The sequence below is a fragment of the Bufo gargarizans genome, chromosome 7, assembly GCF_014858855.1.
Source record: "Bufo gargarizans isolate SCDJY-AF-19 chromosome 7, ASM1485885v1, whole genome shotgun sequence".
NCBI lineage: Eukaryota > Metazoa > Chordata > Amphibia > Anura > Bufonidae > Bufo > Bufo gargarizans.
In genome coordinates, this window is record NC_058086.1 from 43,487,082 (window position 1) to 43,505,827 (window position 18,746).

The following is an 18,746-nucleotide window of genomic DNA, read 5'->3' on the forward strand; positions in this document are numbered from 1 at the left end:
ATGAAAAAGCGTTTCCATGCAGTGTGTGCTACGACGAGGCGTGCTCCCATCCCTCAGAATTGTTGTGACGTAATACACATCTATTGACTGAGATGGTGGAAGATGAGGGGCAGGGGCACCGCTTGTGCATGTTGTAATTGCCCGTGCTGCCATCACTGCAGAAAACCTACATAGAACAGGGAAATGGATTCCCACATGACACGAGCCAAGGGGTCTTTAGTTTACTGGCAGAAGCTAAAATCTTGTAGGATTTATTTTGATTTGCAACTTTTTACATGGTTTCAGTGCATCAAAATAAAAATGAGGTTGTTTTGTATCCTGCAATCATATAAAAACCTAGATCTGCATCAGAGCTGTATACACAAAACGGTTTGGTTTTGTCTTTGTGGTTTTTTTTTTAAAGATTATTTGCAGTTGCTTAAAAATATTATTTGTAAAAGTTACTCTTTAAATATTAAAAGAGGCATTGCTAGAAATGAGGGTGGGCACAATGTATCAAATTCAGTTCTCACTGTATGGAAAGTTGGACAGTGTTCAGACTAATTGTGTTGCGGCACCTTTCTCCTGACGGCAGAAATAATTGGTGATGGAACAGGTCCATTTCTTCTTTTTTGGGGTCTTCCGTGATGGTCAACATGTTAGTTGGCAGATAGTCCACTTTAGTTTCATTGTGGGCTAGGTAGGATGAAGGTTTAATATGGCTGACCGTGGAGTTTGATATTTTAACATCGTGGTGGAGCAAGGGGTCTGATGGTTTTATTTCAGGATGGGCCAAGTAGTCTGATGAGTTACAATGGGCGACCAGTAAGTTCAGTAGCTTAATGTCTTGGTGGACCAAGCAGTCTGATGACCTCATTTCATGGTGGGCCAAGTCGTCTGATTGTTTAATATGGTGAGACAAGTAGTCAGATGGTTTGATTTCGTGGTGCATCAGGTAGTCGGACGGTTTAATTTCGTGGTGCATCAGGTAGTCTGATTGTTTGATTTCATGGTGCACCAGGTAGTTGGACGGTTTGATTTCATGGTGCACCAGGTAGTTGGACGGTTTGATTTCATGGTGCAACAGGTAGTTGGACGGTTTGATTTCATGGTGCAACAGGTAGTTGGACGGTTTGATTTCATGGTGCAACAGGTAGTTGGACGGTTTGATTTCATGGTGCAACAGGTAGTCGGACGGTTTGATTTCATGGTGCAACAGGTAGTCCGATGGTGTTTGATCAGTTTCTAGGGAGGTGTATGTCCCACCTTGTGCAGTACCTTCTGAATTCTCCTTAGGGGTTATGTTCTGATCATGCGTGATCCTAATGGATGCAAAGTTTATTTTATAACTAAATACAGATGCTGGACCCTCCTCCTCCTCCTCCTGACTGTTCATCTCTTCTATTTCCACCGTCTCTGTTTCATCATCGTAGTTGGAGACACTTGATGCAACTCTCGTGAAAACTTCCCTTTTTTCCTATAAAACACAACATGAAATTTATGTAACCAGTGTTTATACATAGGATTGAGTTACATTACTGCCCTTCTGTATTATAGGAGCCTAGCTTAGTGGCGTGTCCGGCAGCAGAACTGTGAATGTTGCTCAGAATGACGATACGGTGAAAAGGCAAACCTGTCTTTTAAAGTTGTAGGTAAATAACACACCACAGTCAGTGGGTGATCGGCACGGCTCACACACCTGGTGCCTGCGCAGTTGCATTTGTCTATGTCACAGAGCATGCCCACTATACCCTCACATAGAAGTTTTATGACTACACAATCTATAAACGTGGTAAGAAGCAGTGTATCGCCATACCGTTTTTGATATGTACTCCTTGGCCCACTCACAATTGGCTGGGTCAGGAACAGGCTTGCGCCACCCCCGAGGAAGGATTTTTGATAAGATTTGCACTCTAGGAGGAAATATATGTACATAGTCATAAAAAATAAAAAGAACACGTCTGCTACTATCAGGCTATAAATGTATCCAACCTTGGTGTTTAGTATTGCACCTGACCACCCAGGTTATGTTCATGCACAAAGGCTTGGACTCACTTGAAGAAATTTCTGCAACAAATGTATGAATATATTGTGCTTCCTATCATATACACATTTCTGACTAAGATGTTTGGATGTGAAATCTGTTTGTCTAGGCTGATGCTCTCCTCGCTAGCTAATCGCTGTGCTAGTTCTTTCTGGTATAGCCGATGAGCGATCTCTACTCATTTTTACTGACAGACACTAAGGCTCCATTCACACGTCCGCAAAACACGAACAGCGGCAATGTGTGTTCTGCATTTGCGGACCAAACATTGCCGGCACTATAGAATATGCCTATAGGACATGTTCTATTTTTTTTCGGGAACGGAATTGCGGACCCGGAAGTGTGGGTCCGCAATTCCGTGTCTGGGCAGCACATCGTGCTGCCTCATAGGAATGAATGGGTCCGCAATTCCGTTCCGCCAATTGCGGACGTGTGAATGGAGCGTTATGGTGAGGAATATGTGATTTCTCCCACCCCATAGTCTGCTTGCTGTGAGTTTTCCTTCTCTTTGTAGACTACTGTTTTGATTAACCCTGTCTACCCTGGTGCTTTTGGCCTCATGCACACGACCGTTGTGTGTTTTGCAGTCCGCAAATTGCGGATCAGCAAAACACGGATGGTGTCCGTATGCGTTTTCGCAATTTGCAGAACGGCGCCGGACAGCCATTGATCTAACTGCCTATTCTTGACTGCAAAATGGACAAGAATAGGAGAGGTTATATTTTTTTTGTGGACCACGCCACGGATGTGTGCATGAGGCCTTTCTCTCAGTTCATAGCCTGTGTGAACCGCCCTCTCCACACTCTGATCTGCCCTGTACAACCTCCTTCACCTTCCTACTGCTACCTCTAGCACTAAAGGGAGAGCAGAGAGTGCTGACACAGCTGGAGGCCGTGTGCTGTTGTGTCAGCAGAACAGCCAGTAGTGTGAAGGAGTTTCACAGACTCCACATAGAATAGATCTTAACCATCCAATCAGTAGTGGCCGTGCCAGGTTACTGCAGATCCGCACCCAATTCTGTTCCCCAGAGTTGGCATATGATGCTGCTCAGGATCCGTACGCACGGCCAACTTTCCAGCCCCTCATTCTTGTTATCATCTAGCAATCTCGGAGATCAGATCTTCACTGGTTACACTTTATCGAGGTGTCAGTTCTTTAGAAAAAATAATAATAATAATAATAATGAAACCTTATTCTCACCTCAGTTTTGCAAATGAAATGCTAAGTAGGAAACCTACGAAGATGAGGACGGCTACAAACACGGAGACCGCCGTAATGTCTTCTGAAACTAGAAAAGGAGATGAGCAGAGAACGTCACAGGAAGCCAAACGTCTGGATCTTGCATTTATGAAAGTGAAAGTGTTTTTGAAGTGTAAAGAGAAGACGTCGTCATCTGCAAGACCTGTGAAGGATGTCGCTGAGCCCTGCTGGTCAGAATTTCTATAGGAGGCCTTATGGACCTTTTTGGTTAAGGATCAGTTTAGAAGTGAAAATATCACCGCACTGTTCTTTAACAAACGGCACAGGTCATTATAAAGTAACATTATGAAATGACTCACATCCATTGTATGACAGCCATGTATAGTCCTCCCATGTAATGACAGGGAGCAGCAGTCTCCGACAACTAACCGGACCCGGAATCAAAATCCGTGCAGAAAAGTAAATATAAATTGATATAAGTAAAAACCTCACCATCAGGCTGAACATACGCAGATATGAGAGGACTTGGGGGACCCTCTCCAGCGTCATTCGAGCAGGTCATCTCCAAGGAGTACTGGATGTTTTTCTCAATGTTATTAATCTCATACTGGTACCAAGTTGATTGGTTGACGGATACTGAAAGAAGAAACAAGCAATGTCCATATGCATGAAGGTTAAAGGGGATGTATCATACAGCAAATGGCATTTATCATGTACAGTGCAGATATGAGGTGGTCAGGATGGGAGCTGCTGAGCATGCGTGTCTATGTGCACTCGCACGCGGTCCTGGCTTTTTTCCCCATAGTGTGCAAACACGTCCACCAATGCTGGATTGCAGGGTAATCATAACCTTGTAAGGCATCTTGCTGAGGCAGGAGCCCTCCCCTACTCTATTCCAATATACACATCCCAGCTCTCTACCAACCTTTGAATTCGGTTTATTTCCCATATACACATCCCAGCTCTTCACCAACCTTTGAATTTGGATTTATTCCCATATACACATCCCAGCTCTCCGCCAACCATATACACATCACAGCTCTCCGCCAACCTTTGAATTTGGTTTTATTCCCATATACACATCCCAGCTCTCCGCCAACCATATACACAGCCCAGCTCTTCACCAACCATATACACATCCCAGCTCTCCGCCAACCATATACACATCCCAGCTCTCCGCCAACCATATACACAGCCCAGCTCTCCGCCAACCATATACACAGCCCAGCTCTCCGCCAACCATATACACAGCCCAGCTCTCCGCCAACCATATACACAGCCCAGCTCTCCGCCAACCATATACACAGCCCAGCTCTCCGCCAACCATATACACAGCCCAGCTCTCCGCCAACCATATACACAGCCCAGCTCTCCGCCAACCATATACACAGCCCAGCTCTCCGCCAACCATATACACAGCCCAGCTCTCCGCCAACCATATACACAGCCCAGCTCTCCGCCAACCATATACACAGCCCAGCTCTCCGCCAACCATATACACAGCCCAGCTCTCCGCCAACCATATACACAGCCCAGCTCTCCGCCAACCATATACACAGCCCAGCTCTCCGCCAACCATATACACAGCCCAGCTCTTCGCCAACCATATACACAGCCCAGCTCTTCGCCAACCATATACACAGCCCAGCTCTTCGCCAACCATATACACAGCCCAGCTCTCCGCCAACCATATACACAGCCCAGCTCTCCGCCAACCATATACACAGCCCAGCTCTCCGCCAACCATATACACAGCCCAGCTCTTCGCCAACCATATACACAGCCCAGCTCTCCGCCAACCATATACACAGCCCAGCTCTCCGCCAACCATATACACAGCCCAGCTCTCCGCCAACCATATACACAGCCCAGCTCTCCGCCAACCATATACACAGCCCAGCTCTCCGCCAACCATATACACAGCCCAGCTCTCCGCCAACCATATACACAGCCCAGCTCTCCGCCAACCATATACACAGCCCAGCTCTCCGCCAACCATATACACAGCCCAGCTCTCCGCCAACCATATACACAGCCCAGCTCTCCGCCAACCATATACACAGCCCAGCTCTCCGCCAACCATATACACAGCCCAGCTCTCCGCCAACCATATACACAGCCCAGCTCTCCGCCAACCATATACACAGCCCAGCTCTCCGCCAACCATATACACAGCCCAGCTCTCCGCCAACCATATACACAGCCCAGCTCTCCGCCAACCATATACACAGCCCAGCTCTCCGCCAACCATATACACAGCCCAGCTCTCCGCCAACCATATACACAGCCCAGCTCTCCGCCAACCATATACACAGCCCAGCTCTCCGCCAACCATATACACAGCCCAGCTCTTCACCAACCATATACACATCCCAGCTCTCTGCCAACCTTTGAATTCGGTTTTATTCCCATATACACAGCCCAGCTCTCCGCCAACCTTTACATTTGGATCTACAATCAGCATAAACATCAATCACACTTAGCAGAACCACCATAAAATAAAATAAAAAAAAAATTGACATGGTTATCCTCTCTTCCTTCCTGCGGAAGTTATATTTTCTGGCATACTCACTCTTAATAACACGAGTCGTCTGTGAGGTAGCCTTCAGATATATGCTGTAGTGAGTGATACATCCCATCCATGCCTCAGCCGGGATTTCTTCCCATGTCACCAGTATAGTGTTTTCCTTGTGAGCTCCATATTTAAATTTAGGAGCCGTCAGGGGAGCTGTGGACTCAAGAGAAGCCAGGAGAACAAAGTTCATTGTGTCGATCACAAACATGGTAGATATTAAGATTCAGAACTTCCTTTGCCAATGTCTCCTAAGCCAGGAATCGGCAACCTTTGGCACTCAGTCTTTTCTGAAACTACAACTCCCATAATGCCCAATTCACTTCTATGGGAGTTAGAAGAACAGCCAAGCATGTTGCATGCTGGGAGTTGTAAACCTGCCATTTGGCTATCCTTGCCCCTAACATTTCAAGTAATTAAAAGATCAACCTTATTTTCAATAATATTAAAAACACATTTCCTATAAGTGCAACTAGGATTAGCAGGTGTGCTCGGCCTGCACAATCCCTATTCAGCTACATAATAATTGCTGGCTCACAAATTAGTTCACTTCACTGACTGGGTAAGGCTACATGCACACGACCGTATGTGTTTTGCGGTCCTCAAAAAAAAACAGATGACGTTCCGTATGGCATCCAGTTTTTTTGCGGATCCATTGTCATAATGCCTATCTTTGTCCATAAAACTAGAAAAAAATAGGACATGCACTATTTATTTTGCGGAGCAATGGAACGGACATACTGATGTGGACAGCACACTGTGTGCTGCCCACGTTTTTTGCGGACCCATTGAAATGAATGGGTCCACATCCTATCTGCAAAAAAAACGGATCGAACACGGAAACAAAATACGGTCGTGTGCATGAGGCCTAAGTATATAGATAGCATCAACATGGCACCTAAAAACCTAACCACTGCCCCCCGACATGTTTCGCCAGCTACACTGGCTTTTCGTACTGTTATAACAGAAGGGGTTACTGCCTACAAATATTTCAGCTTTGACAGGGTCACACATATTAATACCTGTCTGCTTTGTGGAGCCCTGTGTGACCCCAGGCAGCCCCGCTCGCCCTCCCCACAGGAGGTAGACGTAGAACTGGTAACATACATTCGGCTTCAGGTGACCTGCATAGAAAATAAATTGCAATGAGTAATATGTCCAATGCAATCCTGGGAAGAAAATAACAAAATGTATACAAAAGGCATACAATGTATTTAAAATGTAAAAAAAAAATAAGATTTAAAAAAAATATATATCAATAGAGGGTTTTGTATGAAATATCGACCTGATACAGTCACCGATCTGTTGTTTTTGGGGACCCTGATCCAGTTTGCACGATTTTGATCCATTCCTGTAGGATCCTCCCAAACTACTATCTGATCTCCGGATGAGTCGACTCCAGGGGGCAGTTCCCAGCGGAGGCTGATGTTATCTGGGCCGCCGCTTATGGCGATGACGTTTTTTGGAGCTGCTAAACCTTAGGGATCCAACATAAAAAGCACAATAAAAAAAATGAATACAAAAAATGTGTACAACAGAAGAGCGCGTCTGATTACGGGACAGCCCCCGTCCATATGTCGGGAGGGGGATCTGCTCCGGGCCGCGCTCTATGGGGGAAAGGAGTTTTATATGAAATGTGCAAGATGCATCAAATGTATTAAGAGGTGCTGACCTTTTCATTGGTGCATGTTCTGGCAGTCCATGCACTAGCGGCTGCCACAAGGGGGAGCTCGCTGTATACAGCTATTAAAGGGGTTGTCCGAAATTTTTATATTAATGGCTTATCCTCAGGATAGGTCACCAATATCTGATCAGTCTATGGGTCTATGGCAGGTATCCTCAAACTGCGGCCCTCCAGCTGTTGTAAAACTACAACTCCCACAATGCCCTGCTGTAGGCTGATACCTGTAGGCTGTTCGGGCATGCTGGGAGTTGTAGTTTTGCAACAGCGGGAGGGCCGCAGTTTGAGGATGCCTGGTCTAAGGTGAGCGCTGCAACCTCCTCACACTTTACCAAGCACAGCGCCGTACATTGCACAGTGGCTGGGCTTGGTATTGCAGCCCAGACCCATTGTCTTCAATGGGACGGAGCTGCACCACGGCCTCTTCAGATGGCAGATCGGCAGGGGGGCTGGTAGTTGGACCCCCACCAATCATTTATTGATGACCTACCCTGACTTACCTGACAGGCTGCGGGTGGTGACTGTGATGTACGCAGGAGAGGAGCTTCCCATTGAGTTGTGAGCAGACACGCTTATCACGCACCCCTCCGTGTCCACGTTTCTGCTCAGCCACGTGTTTCTGGTGTTTTGTCTGTCTACACCACGACGCTCCTTGTCTTGAACTATCACCTGGTAAAACTGTATCTGACCCCTGAACTCCGATAAATTCATGTACTGCCAGAAAAAGGGAATGGATTCAATAGGCATAGAAATATCCAATCATATTAATCAATTAGCAATATTATCCCCCCCTCCCAATAGAAAATAGTAGGGTTCAATGGAGGAAAAAAAACAGGAACAACCAAGAAGCAAAATAGAGAATTTCTGGGTACATTTTTACCTTCCAAAAAATGGTGACCGTCTTATTGGTCCTGTGTACGTTGTACCACACATAGACCATTCCTCGTGGGGCTGTAAAAGAAGAGGGAGAACAAAATCAGATACAGAAAGATGCAATGTGATAGATTGCCCGGACACGCAAAACTCAGCAAAAAAAAAAAAAAATCGCAAAACACGTTATAGACGTCTGAAAAGTCGCAGAAAAGTTGTGCAACAAAAAAACATATGGGCCATGGACACAATGGTCTGGAGGGGACCTCATTGACTTCTATGGGAGAGTTCTCTAGGCATGAGAATAGTTGTATCTATACACGGAGGTGATACCTTTACAGGCAGGATTAGAATGACAGATAAGCAGATAACTGCAGTAAATCAATCTGTGTAGTCAGTGGACTCCAACTTGGGGCTGTTCAGTTGTGAGACTACAACTCCCAGCATGCCTTGAGTTGTGTTTTTACAGGACAGCCTGAGATTAAAGGTCACTGTGTTAGAGTCTTGATTCAATTCAATAGATATATTCACCATCCTCGGGGGTCTCGTGGGTGACCACCTTGCTCCAGTTGCTCCATTTTCCTTTGTCGATCACGTATTTACAAGCCGCCTGCAACTCGTATTCTGACTGCGGACGTAAACAGTTCAGGATCAGGGACCTGTTGCTCAGGATTTCCGCCTGTAAACAGGAAGAGGACAGCATTGGTCACACGTATATGGCGTGGACTGCCATTCTGTATTCATACATTTCTATGGGACGTGAGGCTACTAGATCTTTGACCGTAATGTTGCATCCACCCTCCTTCCTGGAGCTGCCACTAGGGGGACTGTGCAGCATTTTTATTTATATTGTTCCCTGTGACTTCAGTGTTTGTAGTGAGCTCCCTCTAGTGGTGGCTGCAGGGAGCCAGATCTTTATCATTGAGTTATATGGCTGTGGCAGTCCTGGGATGCTCAGGGGGCAGTCCTGGGATGCTCAGGGGGCAGTCCTGGGATGCTCAGGGGGCAGTCCTGGGATGCTCAGGGGGCAGTCAGCTGGCATTGTTTAGTACTTTTGCATGTCCTGTATTCTCAAGTCGGTATGCAAGGCTTATGAGTCACCACCGACACAACACATGAACCCAAGCTTGGGTTCTGCTTTAAAGAACTATGGCCCCTAAATGTCGTCTCGATGTTATGGAATGGCCCATGATGCATTGCAGCAGGGTACCAATTCATACTTGTCCTAGATGTAATTGTTCTTCCATGCAGGTTAAGAGACCTCTGTTCTCCGTCCATCTGGGGGATGACTTCAGCACTGAGCCCATTTCATGCTTAGGGCAGCGGTTGTCGCCGGCCATAAACACAGCGTTGCAGTTTCAGAGCGGGCGCCATTCACACTGCTTACCCGCCGACGCCTCATATTACAGGATGTGCATGATGATGAATTTCATTTTCAGGTGGAATGGCTCTAAAACCTGAGTCATTTCTCACAATCTGCTCTGGTTTTTCCCCTTCTCTGTTGTCTACAACTGACGTTAGCAGAAATGTATGGTTTTCAACCACACGGCTGGGGTCGGAGTGCCACAGATGGCCTGCCACCGGAGACTTGTGACTAGAGATCAGCGAATATCCGCTAATCGTTCACACTTCGTTTGGTGGCAAAAGGTGAATTGCGTTTTAGATGCCGTTACCACGGACCATAACGCGATTCTATGACTGGAATGCCTTTAGAGACATTCCGTTATTTATTCCGTCATAATAGAAGTCTATGGGCTGCAAAATGGATCCGTCCTGTTTCCGTTATGCAGGGGAGGACTCATTCCCTATCATGGGGTCGTGATTTGCCAGAATCTGCAACGGAGGCTTCTGCTGGAACCTCTGCAGCAGATGTGCACGGGCCCTAAGGGGTGCGATGGGTCACTCACAAGGGGGCCCAATTCAGATTCTTGCCATGGGGCCCAGTGATTTCTATGTACGCCCCTGACTGTACACTATATGACTGTACGCTATATTAGCTGTACACTGTAGGACTGTACACTATATGACATGTACCGTATGACTGTATACTATTAACTATACATGTACATTACACACTATATGACATGCACCGTATGACTGTATACTGTATTACATGTACACATACTGTATACTGTAATACTATATTACATGTACACTATTGACTGTTAACACACTATGACTGTACATTATGTACCATATGACTGTTATCTATTACACTGTTACATGTACGTATGACTGTTACTATTACCTACTAAGTGCTGTACACTTATGGTTACATGCATGCACAGTATGACTGTATACTATATTACATATACACTATATGACTGTACGCTATATTGCTGTACACTGTAGGACTGTACACTATATGACATGTACCGTATGACTATATACTATATTACATGTACACTATATGACTGTATACTATATTACATGTACACTATATTACTGTTCACTATATTGGGGGGACTCAAACCATCAAATAAATCCATGCAGTGAACGTTACCTGTTCCCAGCTGCTCTCATTGGCGACGCGATACCGTAGCCGACAGTGTTGTACGTCTTGATTGTCGTGGACGGTGACAGTACAGTTGTGAGATGTATCACAGGTCACGGTTATATCCCGTGGTGGATACGGCTTTACTGTGACACAGAAGTTTAAAGGGTTAATGACATAAAGGTAAGAGGGCACTAAACATTAGCAGATTACAGGGTGTGGTATATGGGGTGCAGGGGTAACGGTCGCTCTCCAGGCCCTGGCAGGCACATGGCAGGTGGGGTCCCTTTGACAGACTCTGTATTGGGGCTCAGGAGATTTAAAGGGGTTATGCCTTGATTTATGTAACAATTGAAAATCATTCATCATATAGCACATGACAATCTCAAACAAAGCCAGAACCAGCCCTGTACCGCACATGGATCCAGAGATCTCCCCATTCATTGCTGTGTGCCCTTTCTGCAGTTCTCTTCTTGTCACAGCTCAGGGGCGTGTTCTTTCTGCTGCAACTATTTCCCTATCACAGCTCGGGGGTGGGGGTGCCTTTGCTCAGCAGGTGTGTCTTTTCTGTTGCAGCTATTTCCCTGTCAAAGCTCGGGGTGCAGTTGAAGGATGGAACCGAGCATGTGCGACCACCTCAGTAGGTGAATGCACATTACTATAGAGATTAAACACCAGGGGGCGTCATTACAATGAAGTAAAGTGAACTTCTCACAACTGGAGCAGTTTTGTAACAGAAAGTAAATTACAAAACTAAATTATATTAAAATAACATTTAATGGTGGCTAAACCCCTTTAAATTTCCCCTCTGGTAGATGTGACATTAAGTAGTGATCATAGGGGGTGGGTTTTTTCAGACACCCCCCAGGAGAACACTGCCGTCACCTTCCCCCTAGCCTGAAATGGACTTCATTCCACAGAAATCTTCCTTGCTGTTCTGTCTTTGAAAGCTGGGCAGAAACTCATTGTGATGGCTGCCATACTGATTAACACCCAGCTTTCCCATAGACAGATACAAATAACAAAAAAAAAGCAACTTTTTAGCAATTTTTAGCTTAATTTTCAGATCCCACATGGCTTGTCACCCAGCGTTCCACGATTCCTAAATATCAAATGTGTGTTCTGTTGTAGAAAATAGGGGACGAGGATATGTACTGTATGATAAATCCATGTAGTAATTGTGATGGCGGCCGTAGTGGTTGCCATCCAACTTTTCCAGAAACAAATGCAACTTAGGGCTCATGCACACTGGCCGAGTCCGTGCTGCGGTTCGCAATGCACGGGCACCGATCGTAGGGCAGCCGCATGCGGATCGCGAACCCATTCACTTGATTGGGGTCCGCGCATCCTATGGTCCGCACTGCAAATAAGTAGTGCATGGACTACTTTTTTGCGGTACGGAGGCACGTACAGTGAACCCATGGAAGCACTAGGTAGTGCTTCCGATCCGTGCCTCCGATCCGCATCTTCCGGTTTGAGGACCCATTGAAGTGAGTGGGTCCACAATCCGTGATGCGGGATGCACACGGCCGGTGCCCGTGTATTAGTGGACCCGCCATATGCGGGCCGCAATACGGCCACGGCCAGGCAACGTTCATGTGCATGATCCCTAAGTAGGAGCTGAACCGACTTGCAACAACTTCCAGAATATAATGATGACTTGAGAATGATTTGGAGCATCTTCTACAAAGGAAATACCCTCTGTAAAGAGGTACCAGGACCCCTTGGATAACATGTGCCCATCTTCCTCAGCCATAGACCTGTGATGGTGGTAAAAGATCGGGCAGCGGTCACTAAGAAAGCAGGAAATATCGCTCAGGTCTTTCATGCCTTCACTTTTCCTGTCTCTGACCACAAAAAACGCAGATGTAGATAACTCGTAATATTACAGAATGTGCACTTCAACAGGTAAAGGGCAAAAATTATTCCTTTTAAAAAGACGCAGAAAGGGTCGCTCACCTAGGATGGTCTACTGATTAGAGTAGAGCAGCTGCAAAGAGGGTCTCTCTCCTTGGAGGACCCGGTGCGTCCGTGTATGACACAGAAAGCTCATTGTGCATCATGTAATACTGCATTTCTCCTGTGGTGGTGCTGCAGGAAACACTTTCTGGCCGAGTACAGTCGATCCCTGTGATCACCTATCAGGTGCCCTTTATAATGCTGGTGTCTTCCTATGGGCCCCCTAAATCTTAAAGACCAAGTGCGACTGCTCAATCTGTAGCAATACTTTGACTTAGCATCTTATGTGCTCACTTACATCAATGTGAGGGCCCATGCACACGACCCTATGTATTTTGCGGTCCACAAAACACGGACGCGCAAAAAAAAGGATGACGTCCGTGTTGCATCCATTTTTTTTTGCAGATCCATTGTAACAATGCCTTTCCTTGTCCGCAAAATGTACAAGAATAGGACATGTTCTATTCTTTTGTTTTGCGGAATGGACATGCGGACACGGGATGCACACAGAGTCATTTCAGTTTTTTTCAAACCCCATTGAAGTGAACGGTTACGCATACGGACCTGTAAAAAAAACAATGGAAACGGAAAAAAAATACATTCATGTGCATGAGCCCTAAGTGAGTACATAAGATGTTAAGACTGGATTCAAATGAACTGGGAGAATCTGAGATCTCCCCTTTCATTGCTTCAATTGCTCTGCTAGATTCTCTTCAGGGGGTGCGTCTTTCTGCTGCAACACAGGGAGTGTGTCCTTCCTGCTGCAGCTCTCTTCCTATCACAGCTTAGGAGGTGTGTCTTTCTGCATCAGCTCTCTTCCTATCACAGCTCAGGAGGTGTGTCCTTCCTGCTGCAGCTCTCTTCCTATCACAGCTCAGGGGGTGTGTCTTTCTGCATCAGCTCTCTTCCTATCACAGCTCAGGAGGTGTGTCTTTCTGCATCAGGTCTCTTCCTATCACAGCTCAGGAGGTGTGTCTTTCTGCATCAGCTCTCTTCCTATTACAGCTAAGGAGGTGTGTCTTTCTGCATCAGCTCTCTTCCTATCACAGCTCAGGAGGTGTGTCTTTCTGCATCAGCTCTCTTCCTATCACAGCTCAGGAGGTGTGTCTTTCTGCATCAGCTCTCTTTCTATCACAGCTCAGGAGGTGTGTCTTTCTGTATCAGCTCTCTTCCTATCACAGCTCAGGAGGTGTGTCTTTCTGCATCAGCTCTCTTCCTATCACAGCTCAGGAGGTGTGTTATTCTGCATCAGCTCTCTATCACAGCTCAGGAGGTGTGTCTTTCTGCATCAGCTCTCTTCCTATCACAGCTCAGGAGGTGTGTCTTTCTGCATCAGCTCTCTTCCTATCACAGCTCAGGAGGTGTGTCTTTCTGCATCAGCTCTCTTCCTATCACAGCTCAGGAGGTGTGTCTTTCTGCATCAGCTCTCTTCCTATCACAGCTCAGGAGGTGTGTCTTTCTGTATCAGCTCTCTCCCTTTCACAGCTGAAGGGTTGTGCTCTTTCTGTTGCTGCTGTTTCCCTATCACAGCTCAGGAGGCATGCTCTTTCTGCTGCAGCTCTCTCCCTATCACAGCTCAGGGGTTGTGTCCTTTCTGCTGCAGTTCTTTCCTTATCACAACTCAGTGGGTGTGTCTTTTCTGCGCCAGCCCTCTCCCTGTAACTGTTGCCGTTTCAAACAGTAGTTCATTTCTCCTCTGATGATGCTGCAGGAAACACCCCCCAATAGTGATACCCTGACTGAACTTACTGTATGTTACCATAATTGGTGTATACTCCCTGGAGTTAGGCCACTCACCTACATCAATGTAAGTGAACACGTAAGGCATTGAGACATTTTCTCCAAGCTCATTTGCTGTCCGCACCAGGACTGTGTATTCCCCACCGACAGCGACAGAGACCGGCAGCGAGAGAGACTGATTTGCTTGTGAGCTGCATTTGCTGGAAACCGTCACATTATGTGTTTTCTGCAACAGCCTAGAAAAGGCAACTGTCCAAGTTTAGTAAATCTTCTTAAAGAATATACATATAACACATCTAGCACAGCTCTGCCCTGCAAACAGCATCTTAGATCTCAGCTTCCCGGAGCGCTTTGTGTTTTAATATATCTTAATAGTCAGAGTTCCCAGTGCCCAGCACAGATAAGAAATGATAAAATATTGAGATGGAGCTGATGATCTTATCGAACAGGTTTAATATATTGAACTCCATTAAAAGACAGTATGCATAAAGCTTATAAGCTCCCTCTAGTGGTGACTGCAGGCACTGAGAATTGCATCTTATAAACCCTACAGCTATGCAGAGCATTTGGAGCTCTGTATGAGGAAACCCGAACTCTGATTTCTATACGGAACTAATCAGTGCAGAATGCTGGATACAATATTATTATTTTTGTAAGGACAAATACTCAACTGCAAAGTGCAGATTGTTTCAATGAAGGTTTCTCTTCTGGATTCCCATGTGCAGGAAATCTTCCCTAATTCTCCCTCCTGTTCACACGTGACAGATTTCGGCTGATCTGGAGGAACTGAAAGACAAGGAACCTGTTAGACAGGATGAAGACTGGACTAATATCTTCCAGTGAGCGCAGAAAACATGAAAGCCATTGAAACCAACAAGATGATTTGCTTTGGGGCAGCTGATTCGATTGTGGCCTCGTGCGCATGACCATTGTACGGTTTTATACAAACTTGAGGTCCCTTTTAGGGGGGGTTCTACTGCACCTCCACATGCCTCTGGTATCATACAGAGATATAAAGAGTTTTGTTCTGTCCTATTCCGTACAAATTGAATAGAAAATAAATGTTTGCATGCTCCACCAGATGCTGCATGGAGCAACATATGGCGGCGCACAGAGTATACCGCTCTGCAGCCTTCTTCTCAATACTCTGGGTGAGCTCTAAGACCCTTAGTGTGATATTAAGCGTTAACACCATTGAAGGTCTGGTCCAGAAAACTCATGTCTATATCCCATTTTGGCCATTCTAAGTTAAAGGGGTTGTCCGTAAAAACTTATCAGGACTCCCCCACTGTTCATGAGAATGGGGTCCTGGAGTCCTTGGACTGAATGGAGAGATGGTCGTGCACTTATGCTGCCGCTATATTCATTTTCTCGGGGACTACCAGCGATAGTCAAGGTGATACGTTTTAATGGGGAGACAAGCCCCTTAAATGAGAGGGGTGTCTGAATTGGGAGCTTCTTCTATCCTCCAGAGCAGGGGGTGGCTTCAATGACTATCTCATCTTCTGGAGGACCCAGAATGTCCACGCATTACACGGACAGTCCACCGATATCACTAAGAACTGTGTAATGCTTCATTTCTCCTGTGGTGGCGCTGCAGGATTCCTCTACAGATTATATCTGATCGCTGAAGATCCCAGGAGTGGAACAGTTTATTTTTGGGGGACCCTCGTAAAAAAAAAAAGAGATTGTAAAAACCAAATTTTTTCCCAGGATTGGTCGTCTATTCCACGTCTTGCAGAATTAAATGACAGATACTTACACCCAGCAAATACTGAGATCACGCAGAGCAGTTTACATTTCCAGCACAGGTAAACTGTCTCGCCAGGAGGAGGGAGATCCTGTACAGCGACAGAATACGCCGTTAGTGACCCGGGCAATGACGAATCCAATTTTTGCCTAAAAATGTTCATATCTTCTTTAGATCCCCGGTCGCAGGATTTGAAGTTACCGGTTAAAGTGCATGTGAGGTTAATAGGGTGACCGTGGTGTATCACCGCGCCGGGGTTGACCTTCATTATAGCAGCTGAGCAGGTTTCTGTGGATAAAGGACATTGGACATTTATTTGTTTATTATCTGTGTATACAGCTGCTATGCAGAACCACGCGTTTCCATGGCTCCAGACTACACACAAGCCCCGTGTAGTCTGATCCTGCCGTCATGTGTCTCTTCCATCTACTGTCTGTAAGTTCTCAAAAAGAGGAGCACGTAGCTGCAGGATCAGACTACACGAGGATTGTTTGTAGTCTGGAACCATGGAGCCACATAGTTGTGCATGCATAGGAGCTGAAAATACAAAATGGTAGGCTTTTTTAATTTATTTTTTGCATAGGGGCTTCATATCTTTATAAAGACATTTGAGTAATTGAAAGGCAAAGGTAAGATGGGCATATTCTGTGCATCAAATATAAGTCTACCTTCATATTCTAGTTTTATAGTTTTCTGCTTTAGTTTTAAAGCTTAAAGGGGTCGTCCGAAGATAAATTAATTGTATCTTTCTTTCTAAGTGATATTCGGAAATCAACATTATCTGTAACAATCTCAACATTCGAAATTAAAATAATCACCTGATTTTACATGGATAAAGGACTGTTATATGAACACAAATAAGAATTTACCTTTAAAATGAATAAAATATACCGGGTAATTCATGTGTAATATAAAAATGAGACAATAAGTAATAAAAAATATACAGTAATTAATAATTATATAAATGATGTAATACAGTTAAAGGGTTGTCCGGGTTCAGAGCTGAACCCGGACATACCCATAATTTCACCCAGGCACCTAAGACATGAGCTTCGGAGCAGATCATTCTCCGATGCTCTCCCTTGCCCCGCGCGGGATTGCGCAGGGCAAGGGCTCTTTTATTTACTATAACACACTGCCGTAACAGTGTGTTACAGGCTAGGGCAGCGCTAAAGCCCGCCGCCCATCAGTGCTGGTGATGTCACCGGACTCCCTGCTGGGCGGAAGCCTCCGCCTGGCAGCCCGGAAGGAGAGCCCGTCACCGGAACTCCACAAAATGCCTAAATCGCGCAGGGCAAAGGAGAGCATCGGAGCATGAACTGCTCCGATGCGCTTGTCAGGGGGATGCCTGGGTGAAATTCTGGGTATGTCCGGGTTCAGCTCTGATCCTGGACAACTCCTTTAATAAAATTGGCCATCATGGCCTCTGGAGCACACACAATAGGCTGACACTTCCTGTTTTCTGCATCTCGCTTGTCAGCTTTGCTGTATAGACTGGGGTACAGTAGGCAGAGTCATCTCATTGTTATTATTATTAGAGGGTGGGCAAGTTAATTACAGCTCTGTTGTACTGTTGGAGGTCCAGATAAGGCAGGATAGTAATGCTATACATTATGCCAACATAGAAGGCTCTGTATACCATACAAGTTACATGGTAAAAAATAGTTGTTGTTTTTTTACATATAAACCCACCTGCACTTGATCTCATCAGAGTCAACACAATGGTGATATTAACCGTCAGCAACAGAATCCAAAATCTTCTCTCCATAAGCTGAAAAGAGGGTCTGACAACTGAAGAAGAAATATAATGTGTATTTTTGGGAAAAAATAATTATAACGTGCTGTTAAGAATATGACATATATACACTAATAGCCTTATTACAGCCTTCGACAGTTAAAGGGGTTGTCTTATTTAGGAAAACCATTATCACATACCCTATTAGAGAATTCCGAATTAAGAGAGGGGTTGTTATCCCATGAAGATCATTAACCGTCAGCCACATAATAGGTGACAAATACACGATAGCTGAGGGCCCCCCATAAAAAACACAAGGGGGGGTCATCAGCGGGACCCTCAGCAATTACCTATGGATAGGATAGATAGGATTTTATGGTTTTTGTGGCATGAGAGTGCCTACCTCTGTGTAGAAGAGCCAAGCACATTTGTGAGACCAATGTAATGCTTTGTGTCTCCTGTGGGGGCGCTGCTGGGGAGTTGAACATTTGCTCCCAGGTTAATTGACAGATTCCAGCTGATCATTAGAGGTCCCAGTAGCCGGATGGTCTTTAAAAAGCTGCATCATTGGAACCTACTAATAAAAAAAGGTGGAAAACCAGTTTAAAATTCACTTTAAAAAAACAACTAATGTCTTAAACTAATTTAGAATTACAGTGATTTCCGCTTCCCAGAGAACGGTGCATTGTCAGATAACAGTCTCACAGAGCTCAGTTCTTAGC

The 18,746-nt window shown here is 45.5% G+C and overlaps 1 protein-coding gene across 2 annotated transcripts in view; it reads right to left on the bottom strand.

The window, feature by feature from the left end:
- Positions 1 to 220: 220 nt before the first annotated feature.
- IL12RB2 (interleukin 12 receptor subunit beta 2) overlaps positions 221 to 18,746 on the bottom strand; it is a 32,984-nt gene continuing 14,458 nt past the window's right edge. Inside the window, exons 2-17 of one of the 2 annotated variants that reach the window (XM_044302257.1) lie at positions 18,428 to 18,601; positions 17,982 to 18,080; positions 16,302 to 16,577; positions 15,211 to 15,325; positions 14,597 to 14,775; positions 10,850 to 10,986; positions 8,878 to 9,025; positions 8,357 to 8,427; positions 7,977 to 8,190; positions 7,081 to 7,272; positions 6,818 to 6,919; positions 5,796 to 5,951; positions 3,716 to 3,859; positions 3,224 to 3,311; positions 1,796 to 1,892; positions 221 to 1,456 (exon numbers count right to left, since the gene is read on the bottom strand). In XM_044302257.1, the coding sequence (XP_044158192.1) occupies positions 509 to 1,456; positions 1,796 to 1,892; positions 3,224 to 3,311; positions 3,716 to 3,859; positions 5,796 to 5,951; positions 6,818 to 6,919; positions 7,081 to 7,272; positions 7,977 to 8,190; positions 8,357 to 8,427; positions 8,878 to 9,025; positions 10,850 to 10,986; positions 14,597 to 14,775; positions 15,211 to 15,325; positions 16,302 to 16,577; positions 17,982 to 18,080; positions 18,428 to 18,512 (3,051 nt within the window). In that variant the 5' untranslated portion in view covers positions 18,513 to 18,601 and the 3' untranslated portion in view covers positions 221 to 508. The remainder of the gene's footprint in view (positions 1,457 to 1,795; positions 1,893 to 3,223; positions 3,312 to 3,715; positions 3,860 to 5,795; positions 5,952 to 6,817; positions 6,920 to 7,080; positions 7,273 to 7,976; positions 8,191 to 8,356; positions 8,428 to 8,877; positions 9,026 to 10,849; positions 10,987 to 14,596; positions 14,776 to 15,210; positions 15,326 to 16,301; positions 16,578 to 17,981; positions 18,081 to 18,427; positions 18,602 to 18,746) is intronic. The other variant, XM_044302258.1, reaches the window with a different exon arrangement.